The 22,951-nt window shown below is 37.4% G+C and overlaps 1 protein-coding gene and 1 long non-coding RNA gene across 2 annotated transcripts; one reads left to right on the forward strand and one right to left on the reverse strand.

Moving 5' to 3' along the window:
- Window positions 1-17,254: 17,254 nt before the first annotated feature.
- Window positions 17,255-18,961, reverse strand: LOC104596283 (uncharacterized). The gene is made up of 2 exons (XR_735024.3): window positions 17,983-18,961; window positions 17,255-17,913 (listed from the first exon to the last, which is right to left on the reverse strand). It is a non-coding gene; the product is annotated as an uncharacterized LOC104596283 (long non-coding RNA).
- A 3,202-nt stretch (window positions 18,962-22,163) lies between these two features.
- LOC104594455 (uncharacterized) lies at window positions 22,164-22,607 on the forward strand. Its single transcript, XM_010254730.1, has one exon. The coding sequence runs from the start codon at window positions 22,164-22,166 to the stop codon at window positions 22,605-22,607; it is 444 nt and encodes a 147-aa protein (XP_010253032.1).
- Window positions 22,608-22,951: the final 344 nt, after the last annotated feature.

The raw sequence follows: 22,951 nt of genomic DNA on the forward strand, positions 1-22,951 counted from the left end.
CCTCTAATTCTAATAATGAAATAAGAGAGGTATGGTGAAAATTGAAAGGGAATATTTTTATTACTCGATAAGTCGATAGCGAATTAATTATTATAGTCATGAATAAATGATACATAAAAGGTTAATTTCTTTTATAATTTTCTAACATTTTTGTGCAAATAAATGTGAAACTTTTATTTTAAACTTTTGAGACAGTAATCTCCTTTTAGTTGTTTTTAATTAATAGGAAAGAAAATGTGTGTATACAGGGGGAGGGGGCAATTTCCTCATTTTTTTCCTTATTTTGATTTTTTTAGTATATTTGGTTCTAAATATATAGAAAACCCACTTTAGTATTCAACAATAGTGTACAAAAAGATCAATTCCTTTAGGGTTCCATTTGTTTCACCTTGGATGCAAAGAAATTTTTTCCATATGCAATATATCTGAGCCATACACAGAATAGAGTAGATAAGGAATTGGATTGGACAAAGAGGGAAGAGTAGACAAGGTTATAACTTCTGATATTGTTAGAACGATCTCTCTCTCTCTCTCTCTCAAGAAATTAGCAAATAAAATTTGCATACAGAAACAGGTCCACCCCCACAATTCCTCTTTGCTGACTTTGCATTCCATGAAACACGTACGTTGAAACAAAAGCATGTCCTCTACTGCACTAAAACTTGCGAAAAGATCGTACTGCACTAAAACGTTGCTTACGAGTGGTGAAGAAGGATCAAAGGAAGAGACAGAAGAGAGAAAGAAAGAAGATTAAGAGGCCGTAGAACAGAAGGGAGCTCCCTTCAGTCCAAGGCGAGACGGCCATAACCGAACCCAGCTCCCGCATCGATGGATCAAAAACGCATCTGATCCCAATAGTTTGATGAGTTCATGAACCAGCGAGTCAGCAGCTGATATCAGCCAAAACCCATCTTGCACTGGACTAAAGAAAGCTCCTTCCTCTAAGACCCTAGTCACCAAACCACAACCGGTGGCTGCCGGCCGGACGGACATTAATGGGTTGTTACCAAACAAAGTAATTATTCGCTGAAAATGTTAGCAACAGAAACGGAGACTCTTCTAAAAGACCAGAAACACTCAAACACATCTTCGATCACAGATGACCCACCAAAACCCTAATTAAAAGCAATTGCAAATGTTAATAATAACTCAAAAACTAAGCAGATAATATCATGAAGCAAAACCAAAAGCTTGTTATAATTTAAACAAAAGCGAAGAACTCTCCAAGCAAGCAAGCTGCGCAAGACCCATCCATCATCCATGCATGCATCTTGTAAATCACAGAGAGACGTGAAGAGAAGAGATCGAGACACAGAGATCAGAAGAAATGGGTGGGTCGATGAAGGGAAGACGGAGCGATAGGCGTTTAAATAGTTGAATTTAACGCTGATCGATCGACATGGAAAGAAGGCTGGCGACTTTGTCTTATCAAATCAACATTCTGTTTCTGCATCAGCACTGCACATCATCGATCTCTCAGACTCGAGATCTCCTAAAGATCGTACTTTGGTTTATCAAATCAAAATTCTCTTCGTGTTACGTCCTTTACTTCTTACCACAGATCGAGTATTTCCAGTGGAGTCTGAAGAGCAAACTGTTCAACAGTTGGCAGCTGGAGGCGGAGACGTCAACTCCTCACCCGACCCGCCAACTCCCAACCGCCTAGACCATTGTGCCTTTTCAATTTGTTATACATTGAATGAACTCATTACAAAATCAGGCAACTAACCCCACATGCAGTCCCTGAGTCCGACCCGGAAATATGTTTGGATATTGGAAAATGGAATGTCCGATCCGGTCGGAGCGTATTGAGATTCGAGATCGACGACGTAACACATCTGCGGAAGAAAATGTTAAATCTTGGGAGCATTAATTTGACACCCACGGCACGCTAGTGTTAGAGTATGGGAAGTGGGTAACTGGTTTTTGCATGACTTGTTGTGTCCAGACCCATGACCCATCAGTACGTCATTCAAGCTTGTCTAGTCATTTCATGTCAATTCATCAGTTTGGGATTATTTTTTATATTTCATTTTTCTTTTGTTTTTTTGCTACGAATTTACATCTTTAGTGTTGTTTTTTGAAAATACTTTTCTGCTGTTCTTGTGACAAATAAACCAAATTTCTTCTTCGGTCTTTGCCTCTCCACCCGATTGCATTGCTGTTCGTCGGACTTTACCTCTTCACCCAGAAACAGGAAATATTTTTCCTTCTCAAGTAATGACGGTTCTGTCTTTCTAACATGCAGTTCCAAACTTTGAAACATGTCATTACAATATCTAAACTTTTAAAAAGTGCCAAGTTAATTAGGGGTGTTCACGGTTCAGTTAACCGAACCATGAAACATTTTTTTAAATCGAACCGGTATTATCGATTAATTGGTCCGTCGGTTTTGGTTTTTGATCGGTTTGTTTTTTCGATTTTTTTTTTATTTTTTATATTTATAATATATACTATATAAACATATGTATAATATTATATTATAAATAATAAATGATATAATATATTATAAATATTTTAAAAATATATAATATATTTATAAATAGATTATTATAAATATAATATACGTATATATTTATATATATAATGAATATATTTATATATAATATATGGAAAATACGTGACATATATTAAAAATATACATATAAATATATATACGTTTGCGGTTCTGTTTTTCGGTTTTTCATGGATACCCCTAAAGTTAATCCCTGTCTTTAATAGATCGTCAGTTATTTGTTGAAAATGTTAAAACTACCCTTCAAAAGAAGATATTGTTTATTGTCTTCTACCTTGAGATTGAACTGGTTGAAGTGTTTGAGATTCTAAACTAATGAAGTCATTGTCTTCAAGGTAGAAGACAATGAACAACATCTTCTTTCGAATGATAGTTTTGACATTTTCAATAGATAATTGATGGTTGGTTAACGATAGGGACCAACTTGACACTTTTTGAAAGTTTAGGTACTGTAGTGACATGTTTTCAGCCCAACCTAAAATTTTACATTGATTGGACTTTGATTTTCAGTCCTCAAGCTGGGTTTGGGTCCAAAAAGTCAGGCTTTTTTATTTTTCGGGTCAGTCCCGACCTAGCCCTTTGGTAGCCCAAAATATATATTTTGCATACATATTTATATATATACATAAATATACGTATACATATTTTCATAAATACACACACGCACGCGCACACACACGCATACACATACACATATATAATGAATTCATTGTCTAACATGAGCCCAGCCCATGCCCGAACCCAACCCAAGTACATCATATTACGGGCCTTTTGATATTTAATCAATTTCAATTTATTGTCAAAAAAAGGAAAAAAAAAACTTCTTTGGCAAGGAGAGCACCTTTCTAATTCATTTCATGGTATTAAGGCTAGGTGCCAACCTAAGTGTGCCTAAGTGATGTGTGACATCTAAGGGAATGGCAAGTGATGGTGTACGATCTGGTTGCTCCTAACTGAATGGCAGCTTGGACGTCAGTCTGCTTATGTGGTCAATCGAACTTTAAGAGAACATGATCAAAGGACCCAGGGTACTTTACCCAGTGTGGGCACTCCGATGCTTAAATTAGCGAAGAGTGATTACGAGCTTGAAAGCTTTGTAAGTGGGAGAGTTAGAGAGCTAAATCGTGCATGCCTTGTAAGGTTGGAGGTGAAACCCTTATTTAGGCGAGCTGCCGTAGGTCTCACGAAACACATCCGAGATCCCCGGTCCGCGTTATCCAGTCTGTTTCGCACCCAGAGATGGACTTCGTGTGAACTGATAAGTCTTATCGAGTCCGTCCGTTCGGGCAGGATAAGGATAAGGTTCACAGACGTGCGGTGTGATCCCAGGAAGGTTGAATACAGGTGGGTAACTTCTAAAAGTGGGATACGTAGCTCTTCGATAGGTCGGGACACTACGAGCTACTTGGACCTCAATCCCTAAGGTGCCCAAAATGCTCGAGCTTACCTAGCTTGCTGAGGTGGGCTGGAAGTATTGAGTTGTCGTACAATCGTTAGATCGCTCCACGTATCTACAGGTCAGGCCAAATTACCCCTCGTCAATAAGTAATTATAGGTGTTGGACAGACAAGAATTAGGATGTCTCATTAATGTTTTAATCAACCCAAAAACATTGAATACCTAGATTCGTATTCAATGGCAGATCAAGAGGCAACCCAAGACTGATTTTTGGCAAGTGACAATACCATTTACATTGCCACGTGATTCTTTGAACAACCTCATCATGATGAATTTCTTGTTATAAGTGAGAACTGTGTATCAACCACTTTTTTTTCGGTTGCGGTATCTAAATCGTTTCTGGTTTTATTTTACCGGACTGCTATTGCTGAAGTAGTAATAGAGCTAAAAGGATATTGATGTACATCCTCCCTCTCTTGTTACACGTGGGCGCTTTGCTTTTAATAAAAGCAAGTTCTTTATCGGATTACTCTGTTTGATGTTGGATGGTGGTGTCATTTCTATATTAAGGTTATGTTTGGGAGTGCTTATCTTAAAAATAATTGCTTATAGAATAAGTGTTTAAAAGCAAGTGTTTATTTGAATAAGCATTTATTTATATTCGGCACCCAGCTTTTTCAAGTGTTTATTTTAGATAATAAGCATTTATTTTATATTGGGTATTTGGTGGTCTTTTTATTTAATAAGCACTTAAGCAAGTAATTGTGATTCGTTTGTCCATTTTCTTTCAAATTTTCAAAATATCCAATCCAAAGTGAATGAATAAAAGTATTTTCATAAAAGTACTTTGAGAATAAGTACTTCCATAAAACTATTTTTATAAAAGTGTTGTTGTAAAAGTGCTTTTATAAAATTACTTCTAGAAAAGTGCTTTTATAAAAGTACTTTCGTAAAAGTGCTTTGATAAAAGTACTTCCGTAAAAATACTTTTATAAATGTGATTTTGTCAAAGTGCTTTTATAAATTACTTCCGCAAAAGTGCTTTTTGTAAAAGTACTTTTATAATACTTTTATAAAAGTGCTTTCATAAAATTACTTTCCTAAAGGTGCTTTTGTAAAAGTACTTTCATAAAAGTGCCTTTGTAAAATTCTTTTTGTAAAAGGATATAACTAGTATTTTAAAAATTTACTGGGAACAATTTTGAGAGAAAAAATTTGAATAAATGCTTATTGTATGAGCACTTAAAAAACTGGAAATTTGGGCTTAAAAATAAGCCCTTATTTTTAAAAGTAGTACTTATTTCGTGCTTATTTCCCAAACACCAATAAGCACTTATTTTTAAGCACTCCCAAACATGGCCTAAATTATTTGCAATTTACAATCAGGTATCATTTATTTTCTCCCTTCTACATTGTGATTATGTGGATTAGGACTTGCCAATGACAATACCATCTATTTTGTTCTTTCCTTGCGTTCAACTTTTTGAAAAAGAATATAGTTAGTGGTATGACACCACAATATAGCCATGTTTGCATCTACGCATGCCCATTTGCATCCATTATGCATTTGGGACAAATAGATGAATAAGAAAGAAATCATTGAATACTTGGCCCTGTTTTTCTTACAATTAGGGTCCGTTCAAATCAAAATCCATTTGGATTGGACATATTGAATTTGGAGGGAAGACATAATGAATTTGGACGGACTAGATAGATCAATATGACATATTGGATTGGACCTGGTCATTCCATAATGAATTTATATTGGATTGAGCCAATTCTGGTCCATTAATAGAAGATAAGAACGTCGTTGTCAATGAACCAGGTTTGAGTTGAAACCAATCTAAATTAATAGGAATTTGAACAGATAGAACAGTCTCTGGACCATTCCAAAATGGTCCAAAATATTCATTGGACTGGATTGGACCAGGTCCATTTGTAATGGACTCACATTGGACTAGACCAGATTGGGCCAAATCCGGTCCAATTGACACCCCTACTTATAATCCTCGTGGTTGTTAAGAGTCACGTTAGATCCCGGGGTTTCAGGATAAATTACTAGGTACCGGAGCTACCTCTAATCCTTTGGCTGCGTTTGGAAACAATGAAAATGGAGTGTAAATCCCGGTTCAGGGTAATTTGCACTCTGGTTCACTTTTGCCTGTGTTTGGCAACATTGCATTTATGCATTGACAAATGACAGACCAATGCATATTTACATTGATACTCTACATATTGGCATTCACACTTATTTGCATCGTTTCCAAATGCAGTCTTTTTATTTGTTATGTGGGCAAAAGGAATACCAATATGTTGCTTCTAGAGATTAGAAAAAATTCCTGATTAATACCCTGTACTTTGGGCCTAGTGCCACTTTAGTCCCCGAACTTTACAATGCGACAATTCAGTATCCAAACTTTTGAAAATGTGTCAATCTATTACTTGTCGTTAACCAATTTGTTAATCAACCGTTAAGTGACATTTGAAAAGACACTAATGCCCTTTGAGTGTCATCTAATTTTCTTTATCAACCATTATCAACCATCCACATGTTGATAAAATTGAGCAGTCTCAAATCCTTGCCTCTTCTCTTCAAGAAAGTTGGGGTCACCAGAATGCCCACTAGACCCCAACTTTCATGAAGAGAAGAGGCAAGGATTTGAGACTGTTCATTTTTTGCCAATATTTGGATGGTTGATAAAGAGAATTAGATGACACTCAAAGGGTATTTGTATCTATTCAAATGACACTTAGCAGCTGGTTAACTGGTTAATGGCAGGCACTAGATTGACACATTTTGAAAATTCGGGTATAGAATTGTCACATTTTAAAGTTCGGGGACCAAAATGGCACTAGACCCAAAGTATAGAGTACTAATCTGAAATTTTCCCTAGAGATTATCATGAATTCAAAACTACCCTTACGTCACAGTCCAGATCTATTTCATAGCAAAATGCCCTTGTCTTTTATCCATTTGGGAAGAGTCAAAATGTGAATATCTTCAATGCAAATACAAACAGAACTTGTGTATGAACCATGTTTAATTGTATTTGCACTCTTCGTTAATGCAGCCTTAACTTATTCAAGACTCTATTAGGGAAATTCTAGACAGTTGCACCCTTAATACATACGGATTAATTAACATTCACAACGTGGAGATTAGACCTGTTCATGGGCCGGGTAGCCCGATGGCCCGGCCCGGCTCGGCCCGCACCCCGGCCGGGCTTGGTCATATAATTAGGCCCGCGGGCCTGACCTCGGGCTTAACACAGTAAGCCCGACTGTGTTTCGGGTCGGGCTCGGGATTTGTCAAAAAAGCCCGGCCCGAGCCTGGCCCGGCCCAACTCAGTATTATATATTTTATAAAATATATAATATGTATTTTATATATTATATAAATAATATAATATTTATTAAAATATATATTTATAATTTAATATATATATATATTTTTATTCTTTTCTTTATAATTTCAATCTATCTCTCTCTTTATTCAGCTGCTTCAACATTAATAATAATAATATAGGCTAAATTTCGGGCCCGGGCCCAAGCTCGGGCTTTGGGCTTTTTATGAGGGCCGGGCTCGGGCCCAAATTGTAGGCCCGATGGTCGGGCCGGGCTCGGGCTCGGGCCTTAAAAAAATTTATTAATACACAGTAAAAGCCCGGCCCGGCCCGGCCCATGAACAGGTTTAGTGGAGATGATGCTTTTTTGATGCCAAATTGCCACCCAAACACCAACAACCATTGATGCTTTTTGCTCAATTATCTTCTGAATGGTTCCTCTACTATTTGAAATTAAATTTGCTACCCACACTATCCATCTTGGGCAGCAAATTTTTTCTAATTAATCAGAATTTGATTTTTCTACATGTGTGATGAATTTTTTTTTACATTTTTTTTTTAATTTTTCATAATTTAATCATTATCATGACAATCTCTCACGTACAATGTGTGTGTCCACTTATTAGCATACATAAATATACGTATACATATTTGCATAAATATACATATATATATATATATATATAATTTTAGAATGAATTCATTGTTCGATCTGAACCCAACCCGAATGTATCATATTACGGGCTAGTTTCAGATTAGACTTGACCTTAACCCAAAATTTAAGGTTAATCCAAACTCGAGGCCTTAACCCAAATTTTAAGGTTAGGCCCGGATTGACCACAAACTCAGCCCAACTTGCCGACTTGCACCCCTAATTTGCCTTTTCTTAACAATATGGGCTATGAGGCAAACCGTGGAGGGCACTGAGAAGTGCATAATATGGACGAGATTTGAATGGATTCCTCGATTTACCTGGATCAGAAGTCTTTCTTGTTTTGGTAAATTACAAAGACCGCCGTTGTACTATGAGGTCTGTGACAAAGACCTCCTATACTTTCTTTTGCGACAAAGACCCCTCTGTAATATGACTTTGAGACGAAGACCCCTTCGTGTTAGTTTTCCCTTGAAATCCGCCGTTATAATATTTTTTAATCTCAATACTACCCTTAAAATCCGCGTTACAATTGGAAGAAAAACACTGTTGATCTTCACAACCTGGCTCAAATTCCTTCATGAACAGCAGCTCCTCTTAGCTTCTCAGAAAATGCTTCGGACCTTGGGGACGTGACTATTTTGCACTTCCTTTTACAATCCTTTCAACAGGGTGTTTCACCGCCCATCTCACATTTCATCCTCTCTCTCATGGCTTCTTCATCTGAGAACTTAGAGACATCTGAGAATTCTCATCCAACACCCTTCTCATTCTCTAACCAATTCATCTTCACTTCTCGCCGGTGACGCCGATATAGGACTTAACGATAAGCATACGACCAGTCCCAGCTGTTAAGATTTACTAAGAACCCATAGAGCCAACCTTTGCATCTTCACTTCACTGGGTCAGTCTTTCACTCCTCTCCTCTCCTAGTCCCAAAATGGCCGGCATTAATGAATCACTTCCCGGAACTTCAGATTCCGGCAGCCGTATTTCCATCACAAACAAGAATAAGAAACTCTTCCTCTTTCTCTTCGCTTCCTTTCTCCTCGTTGCGTCTGTTATCGGCATCGTCGTTGGTGTCGCATCACGAAAAAAGTCCAGCAAAATACCCTCCTCAGCCCATGCCATCCTCAAATCCTCGTGCAGCAGTACCTTATACCCGGACCTTTGCTACTCAGCCTTCGCCACTGTCCCCGGTGCTGCTGACAACCTATTAACCCAAAAAGACGTAATTGAGCATAACCTATATCAACCTATCAACCTATCCCCGGGGCAGCTGACAACCTAACAACATTACCATCACAGCCGTTGAGCGCAACTACTTCACCACATGTGTAGCAACGCATTGGCCATGATCAAGAACATGACGGATACTGACATGGCCAAGGAAAGGCTTAAGATGGGGAGAAAACTCGGGGAGAGTGGAGAGATAGATGTGTTCCCGGGGTGGTAGTCGGCGAGAGACTGGAGGCTGTTGCAGGCGTTTATAGGGATAATAAGGATAATAGTAATAAGAGGTATATAATAAGGATAAAGGCAGGAGTTTATAGGGAGAACGTGGATGTGTTGAAGAAGAAGAAGAATATAATGTTTGTGGGAGATGGGAGGAAGAACACTATCATTACAGGGAGCCGGAAGAGCACTTACCTTTTCTGCTTTTCTTATTTAATTAAATTAACTTCTGCCTTCTGTTCTGGACCGGATAGTCGCCTGCGTAGGACGATAAGCAGGTTAGTCGAACTTCTGTTTTTCTCTCTGCTTCTTTTTTTTTTTTTAATTTTTTTCTCTCTAGATCTCTAGTTCAAACTTCTGTTTCCTGCGTTGAAGTTCAAGCGGTTTCACCAGTAAGGTGCTCGACGTTTACTAGCCTCACGATTCCATTCCGATACGGGGTTTATCGCCGCTGCTATGTGTATCGTGAGGTAGGAGATATTAACAGTATTTTTTATCATGGCAACGATGGAAGATTAACGAAAGGGGGTCATTGTCTCACGGTCATAATACAGGGTCTTTATCACAAAACAAAGTACTGGAGTCTTTGTCACATACCCTAGAGTACAGGGGTCTTTGTAAATTTACCCTTTGTTTTGATTTACGTGACTTGGACCGGAAGCCTGGAACCAAGAGGTGACCCATATCTGGTTCCTTTTCACCCTTTACGTGTTTATGCCTAACAACAGCCCACCTACAATGGCTTGGGGGCCCACATATACTTTTAAAATCGACCGTTAGGCCCATGAAAGAGACAATAATTAAGGGCTCATTTGGCGTGTCTTTCCCTGCGATTTTTCATTTGCCTCGTGGAAAAGACAGTACATGCCAAATAGGCCCTAAATTAAGCCAAATAAAATGTAAGAGGATAGAGGCTCGGATTGCTGTCAAAGTTCCATTGACGTGTTCACTCCTGATTGGTCATATAATTGGTGGAATATATTTTTGTTGAGTCCGGATCTCCTACACATTTCATTCTACACATCTTCCTGCACAACCTCTTGGATTGATTTGTATGTGCAAGCAACTTAACGAACGATTGATGACGTTCACGCCGAGCTTCATTTCCTTCCTCTCAAATCTCAATTATTCTGATCTTAGGTGGAGAAACATACCTAAAAACCCAACCCATTATCGCTTCATGAATGTTTCTCACGTTCTCCTGCAAATTTAACTCCTCTCCATTGCCTTAATGGCATCTCAAGCTTATCTGGTTTATCGTCCCTCTTCATCTTGGAAGAGTTGCTGGTAAGAGTCAAAAAAACAAAGGTATTCATTTTTCAAACAAAGGTATTTGTTTCATCTGTGTTTTTCAAACAAAGGCTTATCTGATTTAACCTTTGGAGATTTTGATCTTGAAACTTTTTTATAGATCCCTCCCATTTTTGGATTTCCTACTTTTTCTTTCCTGATCGATCTCATTCTTTGATTTCCTTCAACCTTGCATTCGTTGGAAAACCTTTGAGGAAGATGTCTCTTCCACAGATGTTTATATCAGTTGTGCCCTTTTTTCTCTTTTGATATATTTTAAAATTTGAAAATAGGGAAAAATTAAAAAATGGAAGTCTCTACCATATCCGGACTCGTTTTTGTTCATAGCAGATCGGGAACGCCATTTGGTCATATTAGAAGTGCCACTCTTTTTTTTGTAGGGGTAGCCCATGACCCCCCCAACCCGTCTAGCCGTCTGGGTTGGCAGTTGGCACATTGAGAAATGCTACACAAGCAATCTGAAAAGAGAAATGCCTATACACCACATGTAAGGGCCAGGTTACTATGCGCTATAACTCTAACTACTCACGTAAACTTTTGTTTATCAATGAAGGATCTTCACCTTTGTCAACAAAAAAAAAAAGATAAATTGCAAGACCCCCTTGTACTAAGACCCCTTTGTACTTTGTTTTATGATAAAGACCGCCTGTATTATGACCATGACACAAAGACCCATTTCCGTTAGTTTTTCGTTGAAATCTGCCATTACAATATTTTTTAATCCACATATTACCTTTATAATAATTATTCAGACAATTGGGAGAAAAATACTATTCATCTTCCCCAACCTCACGATTCACGAACAGTAGTGGTGGTAATCTCTTCTACCTCAGATTCCTTCACATTTCTCTCTCTCTCTCTCTCTCTCTCTCCCAATCTCTCTTTTTCCCCTTTCCCTTTCGCTCCTCCCCTTTCTTCTTCCCGCTTTCCTCTGTTTTTTGTTACTTTCAGCCATAGCCACCACAACTTGTTTTTATTTTGACTAGTGAAATGTTTAAACCAACATTAAACATTTAGTGAGTGTGTGCGTGGCTCCACCACCCCGATGGTATCTTCTCTCATGATTCGTGCACCCACCACCTCAACTCTAACACAACAGACATCAACTGCGTTGTTTTTTCTCCTCCCCCTCCTCGGAAATCAGTTCCTTGTTATTCTACTTTTGGTTTTGGTTGTTCTTGACTTCTTTCTCCCCCCTCCTTGTTCTTTGTCAAACAATTAATAAGGACAGAGCTTTAATGGCAAAAATTTCAAAAACCCAGAACCACAATTCTTGAGATGCAGAGATAGAACAGTAGAACAAAGACAAAGATCAATAAAAAAAGGAGAAAAAAACACGTTAACCCATCTTTGAAACGTTAGATAGATAAGTTCTTGGGTGGGTCAAGAGTCAGACAAGACAACTAGAAGGGAAAAAGAGTTGTCGTGGTCTTTGTTCCTGCGTGGCTACGTGGTTGCTTGTGAATTTTGTGGTGGTTTGGTAGGTGGTGGTAGTTTAATGCTTTATTTAATGCATGTACTAATTAAATATATAGAAAGAGGAGTAGGGGAAGCACGTGGTTCTTTTGTTGCTCGCAAATCGCAATGGTGAATGAGGATTTAATTTTGGAGACTGTAATTAAATTGGTTCTCACCTGCTCTCTTTCTCTCTTCCTTCTCTGGCAATGCACATCTAGCTGGCAATAGTGACCTTGAACTGGTGCCTCTTCTGGTTGAAGACTTGAGAGCTCTAGCTTGGCTTGGATTCTCCCCTCCTTCCCTCTCTCTCTCTCTCTCTCTCTCTCTCTCTCTCTTCTCCCCTCTCAAACCAGCCTCTTGAAGCTTTGAAAGTTGGAATCTATCTTAGTTCCTCAATTTAGCTTTGAACAAGGAAAAGAAAAAGTTGTCGAACCTTTGTTTCTTTCTTCTTTCTCATAGATCCAAGAAGATTCTCTACCACTATGGGTTGTCAGCTTTGTGTCAATCGGAGGTTCAGTTTCTACACTCGAAAGATGCCACACTTCTGAGGTAAGGAGAGAGAGCCTTGATGGGTTCCTGTGCTTTTCCACTTTCAGAGCTTCTCACTGTTGTTTCTTGAAGGAGGGAGGTTAGGACAATGTTGTTGTTTCGTAGCGATCGTGGTCATTTTCTCATTCTCAAAAATTATTTGTTAAGAGATCTCGACAAAAGCAGAGGAGGAGAGAGGAATCAGCTTCAGTCATGAGGAAAACATCAAGGCCATAATCATGGTATGTGAAGTGAAACTCAAACAGGAGGAAAACGATAGGTTAAATAGGTTTTAAGAGAAAAAAGGGCAAGAAAAAGAAAATAGAAAAAGTTTAGTGGGGTATTTTGGTAATTTAACACTTTTCATCATCTGACTTAGCGAACAAGGGGGGTCTTTGTCTAATGTCTAAAGTTCAGGGGGTCTTTGTCGCAAAAAAAAAAGTACAAGGGGGACTTTGTCACTGACCCCATAGTACAAGGGGGTCTTTGTAATTTAAAATCATTGTTGATGGAGCACGATCTGGTGCTCCTTGCTCGAGGCTAGCTTGGATGTCAAGCTAGCATGGTCGCCTAGTCGAGCTACAAGAAAAGGATGTTAGATTGTCCGGGGTGCTTTACCCGGTGTGGGCACTCCGATGCTTAAGTTAGCGATTTGGAGGTTTTTGAGAGAGTTGAAAGCAATATACAAGAGTATTGAGAGAACTGAATCGTGCGTACCTTATAAAGACTGGAGGCAAGGACTTTATATAGGCAAGCTACCGTGGGCCTCATGATGCGCGTCCAAGTTCCTCGGCCATTCTGGTCCAGAGTTGGTTTCGCACCCGAAAATGGACTCCGTGTAAGCTAATAAGGTTTATACAGGTCCGTCCGAATCAGGTGGGGAGAAGATGAACTCCATTGATGCAGTGTCGTGATCCTGAGGAGATCAGAGACAACTGACTTGCTTCTAGATTGACGTTATGTGGCAACTCGACAGATCGGTGTATATAGTTGAGCTACTTGAGCCTCAACTTAGCTGGGTGACCCGAGGTGTGCGAGGTGACTAGAATTGCTAAGGTCACCGAGGTCATTGAAGTGTTACCACATCGTTCTGTCACTCCACGTGTCGTCACATCATTTGACGGGCCAAATTATCCTTCATCAATTGTTAGCATTACATCCATTGCATGATAACTAACGAAAGGGATGTGTTAGCACATTTGTTTAAAACTAGAGGTGCACTTCAGTCAGGTTGAAGGTCAATCTAGGCCACCCTAAAGGTTCAAACCTTGGTTCCAACTTTAACCAATCCGATCTTAACCTAACACAAGGATTAGGCCAAATTAGCTAGGCTTGGGTGGATTGATAAAGTTTGTATAGCCATTTTCTATTGGGTTTTATTACCCAAATTAAGAGTAAAATTGATTGAAAATATGTACAATATTCATTTACAAGTGTACATGCACATATTTTATACAAGTGTACATGTATACATTCTATAGATATAATGTGCATATAATTAGAAAAGAAAAACATTTTTGTATAAATATAAGGGTAAGGGTAAAAAATAAAACTTCTCCTGAGGTTTTTGACAATCACAAAAACCTCCCCTCAAATTTTGTTTTAACAAAAACCTCTTCTCTAGTTTCGACAATCACAAAAAACCTCCCTTCCATCATTCTCTAGGGATGTTCTTTTTTTTTTGGATTTTGAGTGGGCGGAAGTTGGTCAATGAGATTTTGATTCCCATTGACCAAGAAACCCATGTTGTTTTTACATATTTATGTGGGGACCAAGGTAAGTTTATTTTCCTAGGTAAGTGATACCTATTTCCTAGGTGGGTAAATAACTTTCCCACCAAGGGGAAAGTTACTAACACTTGAATGGGACAAAAATGCCCCTTATAATAATGAATTTTTATGGCTAAAATGATCATTGCCTTGTATACCTAGGAAATAAAAGAATATGGGTAAATGCACTTACCTATATAAGTCTTTCATAGGAAACATTTATCCGAATAGGTGCATTTATCTAAGTAAGTAACTTACCGAAAAGCAAACGGGGAATTTAGTTAATTTACTACATAAATTCGTCAATTTGAATGAAGTCGACAGGGGAAAATTTGATATTCTGATCTTTCTAATTATGTTAAAAGATGCCCTAACGAGTAATAGGGGTAATTTAGTAAATCCCAAGTCTGTTTCTGGGACAATGACAGAAAGGAGGTAAGTGCAGATATTTTTCAAAACCAGAGAGAAAGTTTTTGTTAAAATAAAACTTAAAGAAATATTTTTATGATTGTCAGAAACCTCAGGGGAGTGAGAGATTTTTCGATTTATGTATATGCATGTATTTACTAGGGCTAAAGACCTCAACTCAAGCCTAATGCAAATTTAGGCTTACCCGGCCCAAATCCAATCCACAGCCCAAAAACTCAAGCCCAAACCATGCATAATTCGGGTCATGATTGGATTGGACTCGCCCACATTACATCTCTTCTGAGGTTTTCGCATAGATCAAAGAAAGGGGAAGATTTAATTTTCCCTTGATAAAATGATTTCAAATAAGTGCCAGTATTAATTAGTGGTTAACTCTATACATTTTAAATCAGAATTAATATGTGATTTAGCTGTGTAAGTAGTTAAGATCTTGTAATCCTTTCCCATCGGAATTGGGAAATTTTAAAAATATGTTTCATTGAAATTACAAAATTTACTTATTTAAGTGCTTAACTACTATAATTTTCGCTGAATATATATGGTTTTCATGGTTTGATTTAATCATTGGGAAGTTAATAAATCGAGAAAGAACTGGATTCAATTACATATGCGTACGACGGTACGAGTGACGGGGCCCACCAGGGTGTCCTCTTGTTTTTGAGAAATTAAAACATAGGGCCCACATAATCAGATTTACAATTTTTTTATATTTAAATTAACTATTTCTTTTTTTTTTTTTCTTTTTGAAGTAAGAAATTAACTATTTCAATATGGCATGTTTGCAACCTCCTTATGGGAGCTCAGTATTCCCATGGTCCCATCCATCATTCCTCCGAAGCAAGCTTTCAATAATTTAGGAAGCTGTTGGCAAGTATTTCCGCACAATCTTTTGTAGGGATGTTTATGCTTCGGTTTGGTTTGGAGAATATCTGAAATCAAAATAATATATTATAATTTGAGAAACTCTTAAACCAAATCATACCATTTTAGTATAGAAATCATTTCAGACCAAATTATTCTATTGCGATTTAATTCAGTTTTTAATACGGTTTGGGTCATTTAATTGGGCTTTATCTAATTAAAAAGCCAAAATAACATGTATACCTGCATAAATAAGAAATATAATTTAATTATCAAATTAAAATGTTAACAAATGCCACCTATTACTATTATATAAATTACATTTTATACTTTCTCAAACACAAACAGCTCCTTGAGTATCAAATTATAAGTTGAAAATTGAAACAAGCATCAATATGTGTGAAATGTTGAATAAATATATACATATAGACATACATATATTTAAATATATGTATTATATATTATATATATATTAATAAATATGTTATTAATATTTATGTTTTAATACAGTTTATGATTTGGTCTGGTTTCTAAAAATTAAAAAACCAGACCAAACCAGAAAGTTACGGTTTGAGCAATTCTCAGGCCAAACCTAACCGTTTGTAAGGGCAAACCAAACCAAGCCACCAATTTCGGTTTAATTCAATGCGATTTGGCGGTCTAGACCATATGACGAACACCTCTTTTGGGCTTTTCAAAGCTCAAAAGATCAAATTTTGGCCTTTTCTGTATTTAACACTAAAAGATGAAATGTAGGAATGACAATGGGTAGGGTGGGGCCAGGTTTTAGAAGCCCTGTTCCCAATAGGGCTAGAAATCCTGAACCCATCTCCACCCCATGGAAAATTTACCCCACCCCGTCCTGGTAAAAAAAATACTGCCGGGTTGAACCCCCGATGGGAACGTCTCAAAATGCCATCTCAATTGGGCTGCTGTCGAAAGATCCTCCAAAAAAAACTTGCCAAACTGCACCTAAACGATTGTATAAATACTTCAAATAAATAAATTTTATAATTTCAATGAAAAATGTTTTCAAAATTTTCCCATAAAAAAGTGAACCATTATTTTTAAGATTTCGATGAAATGCCGTGACTTATATAAATAATGGTTGATTAAGAGTCGAGCATTTTTACATAAATAATGGCCAAGTGATTGTTTGGCTTCAATGCAATTTCATAAGCAAATGGAAAGACAAATCAATGAGAGTAAATTTTGCTTCGTCATTTTATTTTATTTGACATTTTACCTCCTTTTGTTGGTTTACAGTGCAGATAAAGGTAAGAATATTTGTAAAATAGGAGATAAAACGAAGTAAAAATTCTAACGCAAAAGCGGATCGGATTCATCAGAATTCAGTCTGTCATAATGCATGGAAACGGAACCTCTAATAAGTCGGTGCGTTATCAACACCCAAAAAAATCCTAAAACCTTGTAGGCTTATATTATACTATTTTGTATTATTAAAGAGTCTTACACCGGTCATTGACTCAAATATCGAAACAAAAGGCTTTCTTAATAGTTAATACACCCCACCTGAAATAATTAAGAATTTATTCATTTAAGATAACAACTAACCAAAAAATTCAACACTTAACATAGAATACGAAAAGGAACAGAAACAAGGGCCTTAATAAATTTTTAATTTTTCTTACAAACCTTTAAGCTGTGTTTGGTTTGAAAGAAAACGTAGGGAAAGAAAGGGAAAACTCAATAGTAGTTCAGGACTCCGGTCTCCAGGTATACAAATACAATTACAAAGGACCGGTGCAACCAGTACCCGGTTGAATAGATATTCCGGCCAAAGACGCCTGATCTTGTTCGGTTCTGAGTTCTGACCTGCGATGGGGATACAGGAAGGCTCCAGGTTCATTGCCTCTGACAGACCCAATTCAGGATATTGACTGTTAATCAGTCTGAGAAAGATATTCTACACAAATAGCCAAAGTTGTTGGGTCGAGTTTGCAAGCATTTAACCTAGCTCGTTAAGGAAAATATGAAGTAAATAGAATCAGGAGATAGAAATCGAACATATTATTAATATAACCAACAAGAGAAAAGTTGCATAGATATCTTCTCAGAGATAGAAATCGAACTGCTTTCAATTCCCTTCGATCCAACATGAAGAGAGCACATACCAAATAGAAACATCACATCAAAAGCAACCCAGATCTTCTCAGAGAAACGTCGTCAAATCTGCATTCAATCTTCTTTCAGAACTTGGAAAAATAAAGAACAAAGCCAAACTAAAGAGTTTCCTATTACCCATATTGAAAACAAGATTTTTCATCAAATCTCATACTCGATCTCTTCCATGATCCTGCAAGCTCCTTGATGCATGGTATAGTTCGGTATAAAGGAGAGATAAATTACATAAAAATATAGCTTTATTTCCAAGCCAACAAGGAAGAAAATAAAAACAGACAAAACAACATAAGAAATAGAAAAACACACAAGTCAAACAACTCTAAAAGATCATCAGAACCATTAGAAACTTCTCCACTTTGGTGAAAGAAATTTTGCACCAAACCAGCAAAGAAAAAAAAAAGGGACAAACGAAGCAACAGATAAACACAAAAACGTGATAAGGCAGAAGGGATGGTGCAGAGCTCCCTTCAATCCAAACGAGATTCCTCCCCAGTTAATGCAGCTCCTGAAATATGCAAACCACAAACCTATCCAAATCCTTCCAAGCATGAAACAGGGCTGTGGAATCCATAATTCAGCAGCTCTATCTAACCGGCAAGAACCACCATTGGACTTCAAGGAAGCTCAACCCCAGTGCTCTCTAACCTACCTCCTTCAAATCCCCTCAAAACCCAATCAACTCTCACAAACAATCCCCTAACCAGTCTAACCCACAACAACAAATCAATCACCCAGACAAAAGACTGAAAAAAAAAAAAACAACGATATCCCATAAATCCTTTAAAACCTCCATACAAAGCCTGAGACCCAAGTCTTCCCATACTCACAAAACCTCCAATACAAAGAAACCCTACAACCCACCATGGAAAGCCGCCTGCAGAGTTTTTGCATTGTGGGCGATCCTCAGAAGGTGAATTTAAGCGAATGATTCGATGAGAGTTGGAGGTGGGGAGTTCGGCAGGGGGACCCTCTTTTCTATCTCGATCTCCATAAAAGAAAAAAGAAATCTCGGGAAGCGGCTTGTAAGATTCCCTGACATCCCATTTATCTCTCACTATATTTTATTTTACCGTGACATTTTGACTCCATACGGCATCCCCCACCATAATTTGATATCCCTTGACCAGTACTGGCTACTGTTTTAATATTTTATTATACAAACATTGACCGTACACGTGGCATTAATGGTTCACGGATCCTGCGCGATGGTCGGCAGATGAACGAAATCAAATTTAATTGTGGGACCACGCGGTGCAGGGATACAACTCAAAGATACGGAATTGATGGAGGGACGGACGTGTATACGGTGTTGACAGAAAATGTTGGTCGAGGGTGGGTGCACGTGCCGGAGACATTACGTGGGAAACCAGGAAATGAACGAAGAGACCCAGAAGAGGATTTGAATTGACAAAAGGGACGTTTTTTTGGTAATAACTTCTCTCTTAACCCCTTTTCCCCAAATTGCTGGTTGCGGGTTCGATTCCGCGTCAACGCTAGAAAAAAAAAAACAGCCCTTGATTGATGTAACAAGACATGATGGATCGTGGGCCAGCACCACCCAGACATGCAGCACACGGAATACCATTTTTCCTCGCGCTGCCGGGTAAAGTAACGTGCGCAACAGATGACTGTGGAGTTTATTCATTTTTAACAAGGTTTATGGCTTAAATTTAAGGGGTGTTCTATGTGTGGATGAAAAATTGTTGGGTTAATATCATATCCTGTGTGGTAGGGATAAATTTATACTATACTATAATCTATAGCTGTTATGAATTATAAACAGATTATATGGATTAGATCAGTCTAAACCTATAGTGTTATTTTATAGGCATGGTGTAGATCAGTTCGTACCATATTTTTTAATTCAATATATCTCATATATATTTTATGAATGATTTATATAGTTGATCATAAATGTCTAATTTTGCATTTTATATAATAAATGTATTGATAAATTAATATTAATTTTAATAAAAATGATAGTAAAATTAAAAATATTTTAAATATTTTAAATATTATTTTATTGATAAAAACATTAAAAAATTAATATTTAAATAAATAAAAAAAGAGTGGAGAAGGAACACCGTCGGGCTCGTGCTAGAATTAAAATTAAAAATGTTATTTTATTCATAAAGTATTAAAAAAATAAAATTAAAAATTATTGTTTTAAAATACAAAAATTAAAAAGAAAGAAAAGTATGTAAAAGATATGTATTGTATCAAAATAGAGTATGAACATGCTTTGGACTGGCCACATCCATGAGATATATGTGTGGCTAAGATTTTAGGTTTTGGACGATGATGGTCCATGATATAGTGTGGACTGGTCCCATCCATAACCAATCGAACAGGGAGTTCATCTTGTGGCGTGGACTAAAATGGTCCATCCACAAGATGAACACATTACCGAATGCCACCTTAAGTGTTCATTTACAAACGCAAATGTGCATACTATAACAATTATGAAGTTTTTTAAAAACCAATCTAAAGGTTGGACCATTTTTGTCTTGGGGTCATGGGTCACCAATTCGATTGACTGGGTTAATGGTCAGTTAAAAACATTGTATATATGTATATATATTTTTTTTCAAGTGAGTTTGGGTTAGGTTTGATCGAGCTCAGGCTACTTGAGGCCTCATCCCAAAACCAACCTAAGTTTAGGTTAACTCGAGCTTTTTTGCCCCAAGCCTAGTCTGTATCCTGAAAACATAGGCCCAACCTATGCAAAAACTTAAGTTGGGTCAAGTTGAGCTCATGTTGGACCCGCCCAAGTTGCGCTCCTAGTAAAAATTCAAAAAATAAAAAATTGGCTCTATCTGATCCTCCTACCAATAAAATACGTTCCAACACTCCACTAACATGATCTCACATTAACGATCTCATGGATGGTGGGTCTTAGTCTCATGGTGAGATGAAAGGTATCATATCATGTTGGTAGGATAGAATTATTTATTGGCAGGAGATCCCAATATATATATATATATATATGAATCACAAAATTGACTTTCGAGTGATGTTATCTTGAGTAAAAGGCTAAAAACCCTCCCAAATGGGATCTAAATCTTTTGTTATAGTCTAGATCTTGCATATCACAAGTGTTAAGTTACTCAGGGTAGAGATTAAGGTAATGTTTGGATAAAATTACGCTGATGTGTTTTTTTGAGAAAAAAAAAACATGAAGCATGTTTCTAACATGTATTCTTAGGGTTTAGAATATATTTTGCCATGTGTCACCAATTTGGAAAATGGCATATCTTTTGCTATATTTACAAATTTGAAATACTATGTGTCATATATTTATATGCATTATGGCATATATCTGGCCATTATGTTACAAAATTTGTCACATGGTATATATTTTGCCATATTTACAAATTTTCCATGTCAGGTAATATATATACTACGTGTGTCATTTGGAATCATGATCCATAGTTGTGTCATGTATCACAAATTTTGTCATATGACATTTATACATTTGCATGTTATATGTTTTCCAAAAAGTATTAAAAGCAAGAAGTGAAGAAATGACTGTGTTTTTTGTTGCACAATTGTTTCTGCTTTGGGTGTTTTTTTCTCTAGAAAATACATATTACCAAGTGCTAAATTATTTTGAAGCACGAAAGTACTTTCAAAAAGCTTATCAAACATAACCTAAAGCATTTTGCCCATGTCGAGCATCTTTTTTTATACTTGTAGCGATTGGAATTTTAAATAGGAAGGCACTATTTGCCAATTGTCAACGTGTATCATTTTGGTTTAGAAAAATAATTTCTATTAAGGTAACAAGGATTATATTTTTGTTGGAAGAGTGGCCATACGCCCTCATTTGCTAATCCTCAACATGTTGGAAAACTTAATGGCCATGTGATAAGCCACATGTGGATGAAGAACAAATCATCTCTATGCTACACTCTCACACACAATTAATTTTTCTTGTATTATTATTTATCTATTTTCCTATAAAAATAAAATTTATTTATTTATTTGGTTTTTTATTGAAATATTTTTGCATAAAAATATTAGGCTTTGTTTGTTTTGTGGGATGGGGATGAGAAAAAGGGAATATTCCAAAAATATTCCCTTTTCTCATATTTGTTTTGAAGGAAAGAGGGGGATGGGATGAGAAAAAGGTGGGATGTGAAATCCCAAAATCGTAGACCATGCCAAAGGTCCCACGCGCATTAACATCAAAGTTTCTACTACCTTCACCTCCTCTTCAACACTGATCTCGTCTTCTTCCATTTCAGTCGGACAATTCCACTCACTACCTCTTCTTCCTCTATTTGTTTCTCTGTGCCATGGGAAACTACATCTCCTCCACGCTTGCCAACCCACCAGGAAGACAGTCAAGATGTGCAAAGGTGATCCTACCAAGTGCGAAATCCGGCAACTTGACAGCCATGTCAAGGCGGCGGAACTCATGTTTCGAGATACCCAATTACTTCTTGGTGAATTCCCGATCACTGCAAATAGGACGGAGGTTCTCTACGCTTAGTGTCAATGAAGATTTAGAAATGGGTAACGTCTATATCATGTTTCCAATGAAGAGAGTCAATTCTGTTATCAAAGCAGTAGACATGGGAGCCTTGTTTATAAGTGTGAACAGGGCTGCCAACTGGGCTTCGAGTGCTGGGGCAGTGCACATCGAAAGTTCAGGTAATAACATTGTTGATCGTGACCACTTGACGTCGACGTCAACGTCGCCTCGAGGCCATATAAGTTACAATGGCAATCAAGAATAAACAGAGAGGTTGAAACAAGAAGAATAAGAAGAAGAAGAAGAAGAAGAAGAAGAAGAAGAAGAAGAGGAGGAGGAGGAGGAGGAGGAGGAGGAGGAGAAAGAGAGTGGGAGAGGTAGGAGATGAAGGGGGTAGTCGTCGCCTCTGTTCGTCTCAAGCGAAGGAGGAAGGTGGACAATGCCATTTCGGTACCCTTTTACACTTTCCAATCCCATCCGAATAAAACCAAACAATAGAAAGTTAAATTTTTACACTTTCCTATCCCATCTTTTCCCATCCCACATAAATCTTCCCACAAACAAAACGGAGCCTTATTGTTGAAATACTGACCAGATCCACTCCAGCTC

Source organism: Nelumbo nucifera, chromosome 3 (genome assembly GCF_055504915.1).
Source record: "Nelumbo nucifera cultivar China Antique chromosome 3, China Antique-T2T, whole genome shotgun sequence".
In the NCBI taxonomy this organism is placed as follows: Eukaryota; Viridiplantae; Streptophyta; class Magnoliopsida; order Proteales; family Nelumbonaceae; genus Nelumbo; species Nelumbo nucifera.